We start from the raw sequence: 15045 nt of genomic DNA, 5'->3' as shown, positions 1-15045 counted from the left end.
ATTTCTATGAAATAATTGTTCAGTTAGTTACCTTTCTGTAAAGTTTCACCCATGTTAGGTCGCCTTTGGAATCTGTGTATTGCAGACCAAAGAACCAAACCTCTCTTAATCCGATGGTTTTGACGACCTGGTCGAAAAGTTGCTTTCCGGACGTCGACTGCTGGATCGCGAATTCCAGCTCCGCGTCCATAGTCGTCACCCTGACGTTCATCTGAAAATTAAGAGAAAATTTATTGGTAAGATGTACTAGATGAGAAATTCTCAATAAACTTATGGTCCGAAGTGCCTTTTACGAGGGTTTTCTTATTGGATTCTTGGGCATAAAATAAGGCATTTATTACAAGGGTTTTATATGTTTAAAAGCTTGGGTTTTTGAGATATTTAAATATACAGTGGTGGCCAAAAGTATGGAAACTTTTTTAATTTGTCATTTATGCTGAGAAATTAAAATATGAAATAAAACGACTTATATAATCGTGACCTACAAATAATTTCCTACAAAACCTAATACATTTAAATAAAAAATTACAGCTATCAAAAAATATATAAAAAATTATGAATATTTTCTTGGTCAAAAGTATGGAAACTTAAGAAGGTTTATTAAAATTCAAGATAATATAAAAATTGCTAATATTTAGTGGAATATCCCTTTGAATTAATTACTTCTCTACATCTTCGTATCTTCGTGGCATCGAATCGATCAATCTCGTACAATCTTTACTGGAAATGGCCGCCCATTCAGTTTTTAGCACTTCCCATAATTCATTTTTATTTGAAATAGAATGGCTTCGAATTTTGCTATCCAAATAGTCTCATAAATTTTCTATGGGGTTAAGATCCGGAGACTGTGAGGGCCAATCCAGTGGAACATTATGTTCATTTAACCAATTTTGAACAAACCGAGATTTGTGCTTGGGATCATTGTCTTGCTGGAACAACCATCTGAGTGGCATTTCTTCATCAGCATGAGGCAGCATATTATTCTCCACTATGTCTTTGTACAAAAAACGGTCCATTATCCCATCAATTTTAACAAAAGGACTAACACCTGAGCGAGAAAAACACCCCCATACCATTATACTCCCACCCCCATGTTTTACTGTGGGCATCTGGTACTTATGGCCGTGTACCTTTTGGTCTTCGAACATAACGTCTCCCGTCACTACCAAACAGTTGAAACTTGCTTTCGGCGCTAAACAGTACAGTATTCCATTTCTGATAAGACCAGGTGAGATGATCTTGAGCAAATTTAAAGCGGGCCATCCTATTTTTCTTTGATATTAGTGGTTTCTTCATCGCAACTCTTCCAAAAAGTCCCATGTCATCCAACCTTCTTCTCACCGTGCGTGCAGACACCGATATTCCCCTTTCACCCATTTGTCGAGAAATGTCTGTGGATGTTTTTCTTGGATCTCCCATTGGTATTCTCTTCATTACTTTCATTGTCCTGTTGCACAACTTTCTTGGTCTTCCTGACTTAAAAGCTGTTGAAACGTTCCCTGTTTTATTAAATTTACGAATTATTTTCGAAACGGTGCCTTTTAAAATGTTTAAATTTTTACTTATTTGAATTTGTTTATAACCGCTCTTGTATAATTCAACTATTTTATTTTTTAAATCCGTAGAGAAATATTTAGACTTGGGCATGATGTTTATATTTATCTGAAGCAAATCGTACCGTTTGTCAGCTTAAACTAAATAATTTTAATGTATTTATTTATGGTCTCCATAGTTTTGGCCACAAGAAATCTATTGTTCTCCTACAAAAACTGCTAAACAGATTTTTTTCGCTGTGTAATTTTTGGAATACTTTTATTTGCTGATAAGCTGTTCATTTATATTCCTGAGAGTTTAAGCATAGCAATATTTTCTGTGATATTTTAAAAAGTAAGAAATTTCCATACTTTTGGCCACCACTGTACATGCTATAATAAAAAAGTTCGTCAACATCTTGTACATTAGTTTTCAGAATTAATTCTTGTGCTGACTTTCAAGCCAGAGAAATAAACTGTACTAAAAAAATTAATTGCTTCCTTAAATGTATACAGGGGTATCAAAAATTGCTGGTCTATTTTAAATATTTATTTTACATAAAAACTTCGTTATTTCAAATGCAACACTATGTATTTTTTTAAATAAATCGAAGCGGATTTAAATGCTCTTTCAAACTATATTAGGGTTTCATATACCTATCTGGCTCAGATTTTGAATAAAAAGCGAATTTTCAATGAAATTGTAATCAAGATGGCTGGTGTCACCATGGTAATGTTCTAGTGACTTTTAATAGTTATTTTCAAAATCGACATTAGTTTATGGACTTTATTTAAATTTATGACAGTTTATTTTTATTTCATTTACCTACAATAAGGACAATAAGTATTTATAATTTTATCAAGAAAAATCCAATATATCTAGAAGCCATCCTAATATAAATCAAAGAACTACTTCTTTATTTTTCTTGACAAAGTAATAAATACTTACTTATTAAACTATTGTAGATTGTTGGTTTTTGTGGTTTATTTATTAAAGAAACAAATAACAATATATATATAATCATTAAACAAACTATCAACTAATCAGAACAAAAATAAGAGTGGCTTGTTACATCTTCTTGCTTAATATTACCACTGATTAATGATACAGAAAACAGTGTTGCCACGGTTAAAGACCAGACAGGTTTGTAGTTGTATATTGAGTTACATACATTAACACCCTCCCGCAAACCTGGCTATTCTTTAATACTTAAAGTTTTAACAAAATAGGAAAACTTTTCATAACATAATGACTTTGTAAAAACGTCTGCTAGTTGTTCATTTGTACTAACATATTTTACGTTAATAATTCCATTATTTATTAAATCTACAACAAAATGAAATTTTACATCAATGTGTTTACATCGTTTGTTATTTTCAAAATGTTCAAGTAACTTTATAGTACTTTGATTATCTTCATACAATGAAATTGGTATAGAAATTGAAATATTCTCACTAAACTCTTATGGCCTCACTCCAAAAAACTTTCGACAAGTTTGCTTCCTTTATCATAGCTCTAGCCTTTTCTACCAAACTTCGATTAAAACGTTCTGCTTTTTTGTTCAGGCGTGTATGGATTTGTAAAGTCAATAAAAGTTCCATTTGTTCTGCAAAAATTTTTAATTTCTCCTGAAATATATTCTCTGCCATTATCACATCTAAGAACAGAAATTTTTGAACTAAATTTTGTTTGCACCATTTTCACATAATCAACAAAACAGTCAAACACTTCACTTTTTGCTTTAATAATATACACAATCACAAAATTAGAATAATCATCTATAAATGTAACAAAATACTTGCCATTATCATGACTTGTCCGAGTAATAGGACCAGCCACATCACTATGAACAATTTCAAGAACTCTTTTTGCTTTTGACCTTGTACCAAACTTCAATCTAGTCATCTTACCACTAACACAAGACTCACAAAAATCAACTTTTCCAATTTTAACATTTTCAATACCATTTACCATTTTATTTTTAATTAATTTTTCTAAATTCGAATAGCATATATGACCTAATCTTTTATGCCATATTTTAGTTACATCATTTTCTGTTTCTGTATTTAAACATTCTACATTTTGAACTCTAAAACTTATTTCGTACAAATTATTTCGATATCCTAAACCTATTAAAATTTTATTATTATAAAGACAAACCTGTCCATCTGCAAAGACTACTCTTATACCTGCCATTTCTAAACGTTTGACAGATAACAGGTTTCTCCTTAAACTCCGAACATAAAAAACATTTTTCACAGTACATTTTACCTATTACCTACACCTGTAGCTATCATAAAATTGTCATTCTTTGCCACTGCAATATTTATAGGATTTTTTAAATACATAAAATCGCTGAAAAAAGACTTGTCACTTATTAAATGATCTGTACACCCAGAATCAATATAAAACAAAAGTTTATCTGTACTTACAGTTTTATTCTTATTTGCTTGATTTGTCATAAAACATATATTTTGTCCACCTTGTACATCACTTTGCACTTCATTTTCTGCATATTGTCCATCAGGAAAATTTTGTCTGCCCTGTCCATTTCCTCTAAATCCACCTCTTGAACCTCTCATTACACCTCTTGGACCTAATCTCTGATTGTTGATAAAACCTCTATTGTAACTTCTAAAAGCACTTCCTTGATGACCACCTCTTTGGAAAACACCTCTATGCCCTCGATTTGACCTACAGTCCCTTTTGAAATGTCCACGTTTGCCACAAGTATAACATAAACCTTGATTGGGTATTGTATTGTTAAAAGCTGCTGGCTTTGCGTAACTATCGCTATTATCATTTACAGATTTTCTTCTCTCTACCTCAGCACGAAGTTTGCTTTTAACAAAATCTACTGTCAAATTATCTGCTGGTAAACTTTCTATTATATTTACTATTGTCTCTAGGTTTTTAGGCATAGCTAGTAATAATGTGCACACAATGTCTTGTTCCTTTAAATCTGCCCCGCTAGCCTCTAATTGACGTACCACTAGGTCAAATTCACTTAAAAATTCTTCTAATTTAAAGATATCGCTCAGTTTCATAGACATAAATTTTTTTCGTAACATCAACTGTCCTGGAATGCCCCCTTTTTCGTATCTTTCTTTCAACTCTTCCACATACCATAGGCTGTCTTGTCATCTCTTACGATTTCAATCTGGCTATCATGTAAACACTGTATTATTAAACTTTTACATTTATTGTCCTTTTTTCTTGCTTCTTCCCTCTTCTTATCATCATTATAATCATCTTCCTTAAATTCATTAATTATAAACTCATAAACATCCTTTTCTTCTAATAATACGTTCATCATGAATTTCCATGTATAATAATTTGACCCTGTTAACAATTCTACGTTGAAATTATTTTTGTTACTTTCCGCCATTTTTTTCTTTAAAGCCTTCTCTTCAAGATTCGATGCTATTTTTAAATTGTTTAGGATTTCCACAGTTTTTTTAGAGTTCTGGGCCCATAACCTGTTGGTTTTTATGGTTTATTTATTAAAGAAACAAATAACAATATATATATAATCATTAAACAAACTATCAACTAATCAGAACAAAAATAGAGTGGCTTGATGGTGGCTTGTTACATCCAGTGTTCCCAACTCTCAAAAATTTATCTCCCTAAAAATCTAAACACTCGCATCAAAAATCCCCAAAATATCCCTAAAAACCTAAAAAAATATCCCGAAAAAATCCTAAAATATAAATAATAATTAATAATAAATAAACAATTTGTTGTGTTTTAAGTGGTTGACCTTGAAACGTCTGATCACAGCAATGTAGCCAACTGTTCGAAACTTTCCATTAAAGCGATATCAAACCTTCTTAAATCCAAACAGTTAAAATCCCCACAACTGTTATCCAAGATTCGGTGATTTAAATAAATAAATTATTTTGTTTTATTGATACTTTCCTATTAATTTTGAAAAATAGCAGTAGCGGTCTTATCTCCTCTTTGGTAGCGGTAAAATACCATTGAAATTTTATCCCTAAAAATATCCCCAACAAATTTTACTCCCTAAAAATATCCCCATATAGATTTTTTCTCCCCAAATTTAGGGATAAAATCCCCGAGTTGGTAACACTGGTTACATCTTCTTGCTTAATATTACCACTGATTAATGATACAGAAAACAGTGTTGCCACGGTTAAAGACCAGACAGGTTTGTAGTTGTATATTGGGTTACATACATTAACATAGATAAATTAAATAAAAGTAAACTGTAATAAATTTAAATAAAGTCAATAAACCAATATCGATTTTGAAAATAGCTACTAACTGTCACTAGCAAATTTCCAATGCGATACCAGCCGTCTTGATTCCCGTTTTATTGAAAAATCGCCAGATAGGTATTATAGGAAACCCTAATATAGTTTAAAAGAGAATTTAAATCTGTTTCGACTTGTTTTAAAAAATACAGTGTCGTATTTGAAATACCTAAAGAAGTTTTTATGTAAAATAGTTAAAATAGGCCAGCAATTTCTGATACCCCTGTATACAGTTAAGGAAGCAATACATTTTTTTAGTAAAGTTTATAGATAACTAGCTGCGTTAAAACACTATCCAAAAATGGTTCAAAATGTAAAAAATATTTCTTTTACTAACAAACAAATATATTTCGATACTATCAAACATAATATGCCTAAAAATATTCCCCCATCATAGACACCTGTTGTAATATTCTTTCTTCCAAGCCTTCTGTGCATTGTAACAGGTGGAAACTCAACAGTTGGGCCCTTTTTATAAGCTTAAATTTAACTTTCAATGTTCCTATGTAAATGTAAGATGTTGGTTTCAAAATTTGCAAACCATTTTTCAACTCTACCTACTAAAATTATTCTTATGAAACTTGGCATACACATTTAATAGTTCTAGTGACAATAAGTAGGTAGTATTAGTATTTAAATCCAAAAAAGATATGTAGAAATCTATTACTACCTACTTAGATAAAAGAAAATATAAAAATTAAAAAAAATAAGAGTACTCTGGGAACAAGAAATGCATACACGCATTTGCAAAACAGTACTCTAATTAAATACTAATTTATACCTCGTTAGTAATGCCTTAATTACTTCATAATTAGTGAAAATAATTTCCATAAATGTTTGCATATATGGAAATATATTGCTTTGAACTATGACCGGATTTTTGTTAACAGCCATGAAAGTAATAATGTCTTTTATTTATATAAAATAAAATTTAAAAATAAAAATATGACATTCCAAGAATAGGTGGGTATTGTCTTCTCACAAAAATCATTTCATAATAATCAATCAATTTTATCTCATTAATCTAGATTAAGACAATCTTATTACTCAGATTTAGAAAATAAAATAGGAAAAAGTAATCCAAAAATCTATAATATGTATACGCAATTCAATACCTCAGACGTAAATACCGCTTCATCTCACAAAATTCATATCATTTTCAATCGATGTAACAGGATGACAAAAATTTCAAAACAATTTTGAAGTTTGCCCAATAAATAAATGACAAAATATGTATAATATTCTCAGAATGTATAGTAGACATGTAGGCATTTATAATTACTTATAACAAGCCATGATTCATCAACCTTTTTATTTAATAAATGTTGAGACCACCAGAGAAGGCTTTAATGATATAAATTATCTCATGACCCCCAGCATTGCACATTCTATTTTCTACAGGTTTTGATTTTATCTGGATATAGGGTTCCCAACTTGAGCATCGGCGATTCCGGGACAATTATGTTTAAGCTTTTAAATAATTGAGACAAAACATTAAATATTAGAAATTAAAATATATTATGTGTGTAGTACACACTTTTTTAGTTTCCAGGTCCCAGCCAAGACAAAACTTTCGCCGGGACAAACTTTCTGATTCCTGGTTAATCCCGGCCAAACCGGGACGGTTGGGAACCCTATCTGGATAGTATTCATTCAACCTTTTGTAGATATAAAAACGATAACCACTTCATTAGCAAAGTAGATTTTACAGGTGGATCTACATGGTTTTCGTATGACACAATCAAAGCTACCCAAATAGTCAACAAAATGTTAACAACAAAAACTAAAAAATAATTATCAAAATTCGTGAATCATGTATGTAGATTTTAATCTATAACTGATATTTCAGTGGAAATAACACATCCATACTAATTGATCAGATAAATAAGACACTATATGAATTCAAATCAAGCCTTACCATTTTACTAGACACCATTTTTATTAATAAAATAATACAAAATCCTCAAAAACCACCAGCTAAAGGCACAACTCGAAAACACAACACATTCAAAATAAACTATGACCGTTGAAAAGGAAGTTCGGTTTCTTGACAATTTCGCGTTTACCGCTGTTCAATCACAGACAAACGTCTTCACCGGTAGTCCACGGTGTGAAAAGAGACAAAAGCACTGATCGCGAGCCCGTAGCGGCGCATCGGCAACTAACTTCGAGAACCCGCAGCTGTGGCGGCAAATGCTCGTTTCCCAGCCAATGGAAGGCCGGTTTTCAAATTAGCGGTTGCCGTCAGAGTAGCGCAAGGTTGCGAAGCGCTCGAGAGCGAGGTTGCCAAAATTTTCGATTGCCTGGTGACTGGTTTTTTATTGCAGGTGAATAGTTATTTACATTTTAATGACCCGGTCTGGGTAAAATTAATTCTAGTTATGTAGTTATCTAATTATTAAGTAAGTAAGGTACGAGGTCGCATCGAATATTTTTTCTAAATAAAAATGTTATAATTAAATTACGGTATTATAGGTAAATTATGCAACTTTTAAACAATATAAAAAAATGCATGATATGCTTTAAAAACTCTAGATATTAATTTAGAAAAATAATTTTAAAGTATTTGAAAATATAAACAAAAAATGCACAGTAGACAACATTGCATTTCGAAATTTTCATTCAACCTGTTTCTGTTTTGAATGGATTTATTCTTGGTTGTAAAAATAGGCGATGATGCGATAAATTGGGATCATAAGTTATTTCTATAAGCTTATAAATGTAGTTCACTTAAACAAAATAGAATACTATTAAATTAACGATACTTAATTTATTTTTAGATTTTAAAAGATTTAGAAGTATTAAAAAAAATGATTTTCGAATAGAATAATTGCTTAAATTTTACTGTTTCTATTGTTTTCTTACCTACTTCAAAAATTACGATAAATAATATCTATCTATACCGGGTGCGTCTCAAAAGTGGCTCACCCCTATAACTTTTTTATTTTTTCAGTTTAAAAACGGGATTTGGTATGTTAGTATATGACATAAATTGGGATTGATTGACGTATTCAATTGTTTTGTTTCGCGGGAAGTGACCCTCGTTCCATTTGAAAAAATTGAAATATGATTAAAAATATGATTTGGGCATTTTCTAACAGGCAAGGACATGACACTAAAAACATTAGACGATCAAATCTATTTTTCCAAGACTCCTTGATTAAGTATTAGTGTTTTTAACACAGCCAAGGCACTCTAGATTGAATTTTAAAATACGATTTTTTATGAAGCGAGAATGTCAAAAGTTGCCATAATATGATGAATATTATAACAGAGTAGGAGTCCTGGAGCTGATTTCAGCAGGCAAAATTTCTTAAAATGCTAGCAGCCACATCTTCAATTATCATCGTATATTTTTAATAGCCCAATGCTCCCTTAGTTTCTGTCAAATTAATCTTATATTATAAAATAGTACAATTATCTACGGAAAACACTGCTTCTATGACGCCAGCGTCTGTAATAGATTATCTGATAACCTCCTTGATTGATGATTTAAAATGGTAAAATAGATATACCTATTGAATTTTCGGATCTACTCCAAGTTGCGAAATGATAACAAACAATTGTAATCATAGACATTACCATTAAAAATAACTTAAAATAGTTTTATGATATTGATAATCTCTCCCGACACAAAACTTGGTGTAATCTATTCACAGCAGAAATGAGATAAAGCTAAAATATATATTGTTTTTTTTTATAAAATGTATAGATACTGATTAAATTATTGGTAGTATGGATTTCAAAAAAAATATTTTATAAAAGGATTTAAGTATTCCTTATCACTAAACCTTACACAAGTAAGAATGGAACACCCTCAAAAAGACTTGGAACACACTCAAAAAGAAAATTCCACTTCTCCAACTCCCAGTGGATGACATACCAAGAATTTACAATTTTGAGAAACACCTCACTGTAGTATTGAGTAATAAAAAGGATTGGAAGGAAGAAACGTTTGCTCACCTTGTAAAGTCCATAACGTGGTATACTGATGCTTCCAAAACCAAAGGGACAAAGATAGGACTATTTGGGCCGAAAACTAGATACTGCGAATCAATGGGCACCTACCCCAGTATCCTTCAGGCAGTAATCTATGCTATCGAAAAATGCGTACAATTTATCTTAAATAGGAACTATCGAAAACAGAATATAGCCATCTTATTCGATAGTCAATCAGCACTAAACGCGATCGACTCAGTAACCATCAATTCGAAGTTGGTCAAAGAATGCCTAGAGAAGCTCAACAAATTAGGCAAAGAAAATAAAATTTTTATTGTTGTCGATCCAATAACATATCGTGTTTTTTTTTTAATTGGATTAGGATCGAAAGAAATCAACAGAAGTCCTTTGTTTTAAATTTGTCGACGTTTCGCAAAATTTATTTGCATCTTCAGGATACTACAAAGTTAAGAGAGCAAATTACAATAAAAAAAAATTCAAAAATTTAACAAACAACTTATCAGTGGAATTACACACATATACAATTGGTAAAACTACCCTAATGTTAACAATTAAATAAAATATATGTATATGTTACTCACATTTAAATCTGGACTAAGGATATGACTAAGAAAGTCCAGATTTAAATGTGAGTAACATATACATATATTTTATTTAATTGTTAACATTAGGGTAGTTTTACCAATTGTAGATGTGTGGAATTCCACTGATATGTGTTTTAAGTTGTTTGTTAAATCTTTGAAATTTTTTTTTGATTGTATTTTGCTCTCTTAACTTTGTAGTGTCCTGAAGATGCAAATAAATTTTGCGGAACGTCGACAAATTTAAAACAAAGGACTTCTGTTGATTTCTTTCGATCCTAATCCAATTAAAAAAAAAACACATTAAAGAAAATAAAGTCTTCCTACTCTGTATATATTGTACAAAGTATTTGACCATATAATACAAGGCTCTTCCATATTTATAATACAAGGCGTTTTCAGCGAAATACGATTTTGCCATAAATAACAACAATTAAGGAGAACTCGTTGGTCTAAAAATAAAAGGAAATTTACCTTGTACGCGAGCATGGATGTGTAATGTGTAACCCAGTTTATGCAATTAAAAAAAAGATAATATGAATCACTAAGAATATTTGTGAGATAGAGCGTTATCACCTCAGGAAAACAAAACAACACCGTTTTAATCATCGCTACCAGCAGAAAATTTGAATATTTTACAATGCTTGTAATTTGAAGTAAATTTTGTTATAGTTATTAACGTAATAAGGCCGATAAACAACAAATAACGGCCGGGCTGAAGTTTGTGATCCGAGGCGATAGCCGAGGATCATAAGCAGCCAAGGCCGTTATTTGTTATCGGCCGTGTTGCGTTCTAGATTTTTCGTCATACTGCAGATTTTTTAGAGCAATAAACACTACTATTTAATAACAAATTTTATTGAACAATAACACAAGTAAGGATAAAAATACATAATGTCTTATACTAAAATTCATTTTTCATGATAATGAACATGGAAATTAAAAGTGCACTTGTTGTTCTTAGAAATCTGTAATCCTTCCCAGGGATTTACAGATTTTATAGAAAAAAAAATGATGCTACTGAAGAATGGCAAATATTTGTATCCACTAAAGACACATTATTTTTGGAGCTATCATGAAAAAGTTGATTTGTTATTTTCATTCTTTTGGAAACTGATTTTTGTATGTAAGTTTCTGCCACTGTTGAAGACTCCCATCCTCCTAGCTCCTTTAGCGATAGTAAATCACCACCATTTTCGGCGAGCATGGTTGCTGATGATCTACGAAATGAATGATGCCCTGTATAACGTTCTGGATTCTCCAAGTTCAAAAATTTTGCAATTTTCTGCGGTACGCTCCCGATGGTATGTATACCGACGATTTGCTTAACACACTTGCCTTTCTTGTAACCAATGAAAAATTTTGGATTGTCAAAGTTACGAGGACGCAGGTTGATGTATTTTTTGTATAAACCATAGGCATCAAACGGAAGGCCCGTTTTTTGGAATAAGAAATTTCCTATCTTTCTTATTTTTAGTATTTCTTAATGAGACAAGAATATTTTTCTCCGAATCTTCGAAATCATCAACTGTGAGTGACCAAAGCTCGCTGCGCCTACAAGCTCCAAGAATACCAAGCACCAATACAATTTTTTCGAGTAACCAGGTGTAATCATCGGCATCCAGTAGAAAATTATTTATGTCATTCTCCGACAGAACTTTGGCTTTTTTGGTGAATAACCTTCGTTTTTTGCGCCTCAGAAACATGAACAGTTTACCAAATCTATGAACAAATATAATTTAGATGAGTATGATTAAATATCGAAGAATATAATGGCTTTTTACCTTGATATGTCGATGTTTTCATATACTCTCAACGCAAGCTTCAGCATGGATATCTTTGTCCACAGTGATGTAGGAGAATACATTTCAGACATTCTTTTAGCATAAGCCAGCAATACCGCTTCATTTACGCTGTTTATACTTCTATCCTGCCGCCACTTCAAAAAATTGTCATATTCCTGCTGATATCTCTCTCTGGTTATAGTCGGAAGTAAATTTTGAGTAGCCGCAGCCGCTTCCTCCTGTATTTCCAACGGAATTTCTCGCGACATCTCGCTATGGTCTATTTTCCCAATTTTTGAAAAGTCCAACTGACAATAAATAGTCATTGTTGCAGGTGACAGACGTTACGATTACCTTAGAAACTTAACGGCCGCCGGCCGTTATGATAACGTCCGGCGGACGTTATATGCATCTTTTCCATTCTGATTTTGCTTATGTTATAATAATATAACAATATAGTATGACGAAAATATAATTAATTTAAGTTAATATAATTGTTAAGAAATATATTAAGTTAAGAAAAGATTAGTAATTTGGTGAAACATTTTAATTTGATTAGTATAGGTGGTGGTTCAATTATATTGTAGATAAGTATCAAAAAATATGAGAAAAACGATAAGGGGGTTCTCTTTTAAATTTTGCATATAGAAACAAATGTCAAAATTAACGTTAATCTTTAGTTAACTTAGTTAATTTTAGTTAACTTAGCGAAGTTGGCGAGAAAAAAATTGGTTTCTCATTTTTCTCTTAAGCAATTAGAGTCAATTGTCACCAATTGACAATTGGTGACAAAAATTGGTGACACCGGCACCGGCTTAACGCAGGAAACTCTAAAAATATATACAGGGTGGTGAATCTCATACGCCGCGGAGGCTCCAAGGAGAACGACAGTTTCTATTGAAAAGAAATTTTGTGATATGTAGGTTAATTCAGAGCACTTTCTAAAAATATAGAGAGTTCAACAGAGTGTCCCCAAAAAAAGTTACATATCAAAGTTGTGTTTTTTTGTAATGGAACACCCTATATATTAATTGATTTTCGGGTTCTGGGAGAAAAATAAAGGTGAGTTTTCTAAGAGAAGTATATGACTAAAATGTAAGGTTTTTGACATATTTAACATTTTCTAGAAATAAAGAAATTTTTAAATTACAATAAAAGCTACCTGAATTGGAATTATAAGGAACCTGGTATAGCCTAATATATAGTTAAATTAACTATTTTACTTTAAATCAAATTAACACTTGATCCAAAAAGTTATACAGGGTGAGACAAAATTAATATTGAACATTGGTCACCTTTAAAAGCATGTTAGGTACTATTTATTTTAAATGGAATAAGTACCCAGTATATTATTCTATACTATATGTCATATACTCAAAATAAGCAAATTGACAGTTATTTCCGGTTAGTGTCAGAGGGTGGAAACAATTTCATAAAGTACCTACACCTGGAAATAACCTTCAAATCTGTAACTAAATTAGATCACAAAATTTTTTTAATGAAGCAATTGCGTGAAACACCTCGTATAAGATATTAATTTAAACACTGAGTTTTTAGTTTTATTCATCTGCTGACGATGCTAACATGGTTAGCGAAACGCGCAAAATTAAAGTGTTTTGGCGTATTAGTGTTTTATTTTGAGACATTTGTGACATTTTAGTATCTAAGACTCTTATTGACATCATTAAAAGTGTTTTTTTTTTCGCAAGTTAAGTCAGTAATCTATACTAGTATATAAAATCCTTAAGTGACTGACTCACTGATTAATCACGATCCTGCTCAAACCACTCAACGTAAGAAGCTCAATTTTGGCATACAGGTTGATTCTAGGGTGTAGAGGTTCGATAAGAAGGGATTTTTCGAAATTCCAGTTCGAAGGGGGTGAAACCACCCCTCAAATATTACAATATTTTTTATTTAAAAAACGGTCCCGAAAAAAACGCTTAAACACGTATATTTTATTTTGTTTTTTACATATTTTAAGATTTTTTAAAAATGTATACAGCGTGTTTCGAAAAATCTGGTCATTGATTAATCACGATCCTGCGGTTGCGTAGGATCGTGATTAATCGATGCTTAATCGATCGCGAAGCGCTTGACTAAAAAGCTGATTTTTGGAAAACGGATTGACTTTAGGGTATAAAGGTTCGATAAGAAGGGATTTTTCGAAACTCAAATTCTAAGGGGGTGAAACCACCCCTCAAATATGAGAATATTTTTTATTTAAAAACCAGTAAGTTTTTCGGAAAAACTTTTAAACACGTATATTTTATTTTATTGTTTTCATATTTTGCGATTTTTTAAAAATTTATACAGGGTGTTTCATAAAATATGACCATTGAGTAATCACGATTCTGCTTAAACTGCTTGACGTTTAAAGCTGATTTTTGGCAAACGGATTGACTGTGGGTGTAGAGGTTCGGTAAGGAGGAGTTTCTCGATTGTTTTTTCTCATGCTGACATAAATGTGAGAAAATTTTATCCAGTTTGTATGATAATGGAAATTCTTGCTTTGCTTTATCATCACCATTACAAATGATAATTCGACGCGAACGAAGTCACGGGTACACGCTAGTTAATTATAAAATTATTAGATTTAAGCACTTACTCCAGAATCTTCGTCTGAAACTTTGGGTGTAAAAACTCTCGGAACCAAACATTTCCACCATCCTTGTTTTTGGGTGAAAAACACCATTTTTCCGATAAAAAAAACTTTTAAAAACGATTACCACTCCGAGAATTATATCACGATGAAAAATACAAGAACAATTCTAATTGTAGGAGAGATGCGGTATTACACGCCAAGGTGTTTAACTTAAACTATGCTCAAAATGTGTTACATTAAAATACATATTTACACACGCCTTATGTATGTGTGACACGAAAAGATAAGAACACCTATTATTACGA

General features: G+C 31.5%; 1 protein-coding gene across 4 annotated transcripts in view; it reads right to left on the bottom strand.

The window, feature by feature from the left end:
- The window catches only part of LOC115884813 (moesin/ezrin/radixin homolog 1-like), a 62521-nt gene that overhangs the window by 44910 nt on the left and 2566 nt on the right, over nt 1-15045 (bottom strand). Inside the window, exons 1-2 of one of the 4 annotated variants that reach the window (XM_030903511.1) lie at nt 14744-14845; nt 32-211 (exon numbers count right to left, since the gene is read on the bottom strand). In XM_030903511.1, coding sequence (XP_030759371.1) covers nt 32-211; nt 14744-14830 — 267 coding nt within the window. In that variant the 5' untranslated portion in view covers nt 14831-14845. Of the gene's footprint in view, nt 1-31; nt 212-3965; nt 4638-7728; nt 7985-14743; nt 14846-15045 lie in introns of those variants that run through there. The other 3 variants (XM_030903512.1, XM_030903510.1, XM_030903513.1) reach the window with 3 other exon arrangements.

Source organism: Sitophilus oryzae, unplaced genomic scaffold, assembly GCF_002938485.1.
Source record: "Sitophilus oryzae breed Bouriz unplaced genomic scaffold, Soryzae_2.0 scaffold_357_pilon_pilon, whole genome shotgun sequence".
NCBI classification, from domain to species: Eukaryota; Metazoa; Arthropoda; class Insecta; order Coleoptera; family Curculionidae; genus Sitophilus; species Sitophilus oryzae.
Note: the sequence above shows the minus strand (reverse complement) of the source record. Positions and strands in the feature narration are given on the sequence as shown.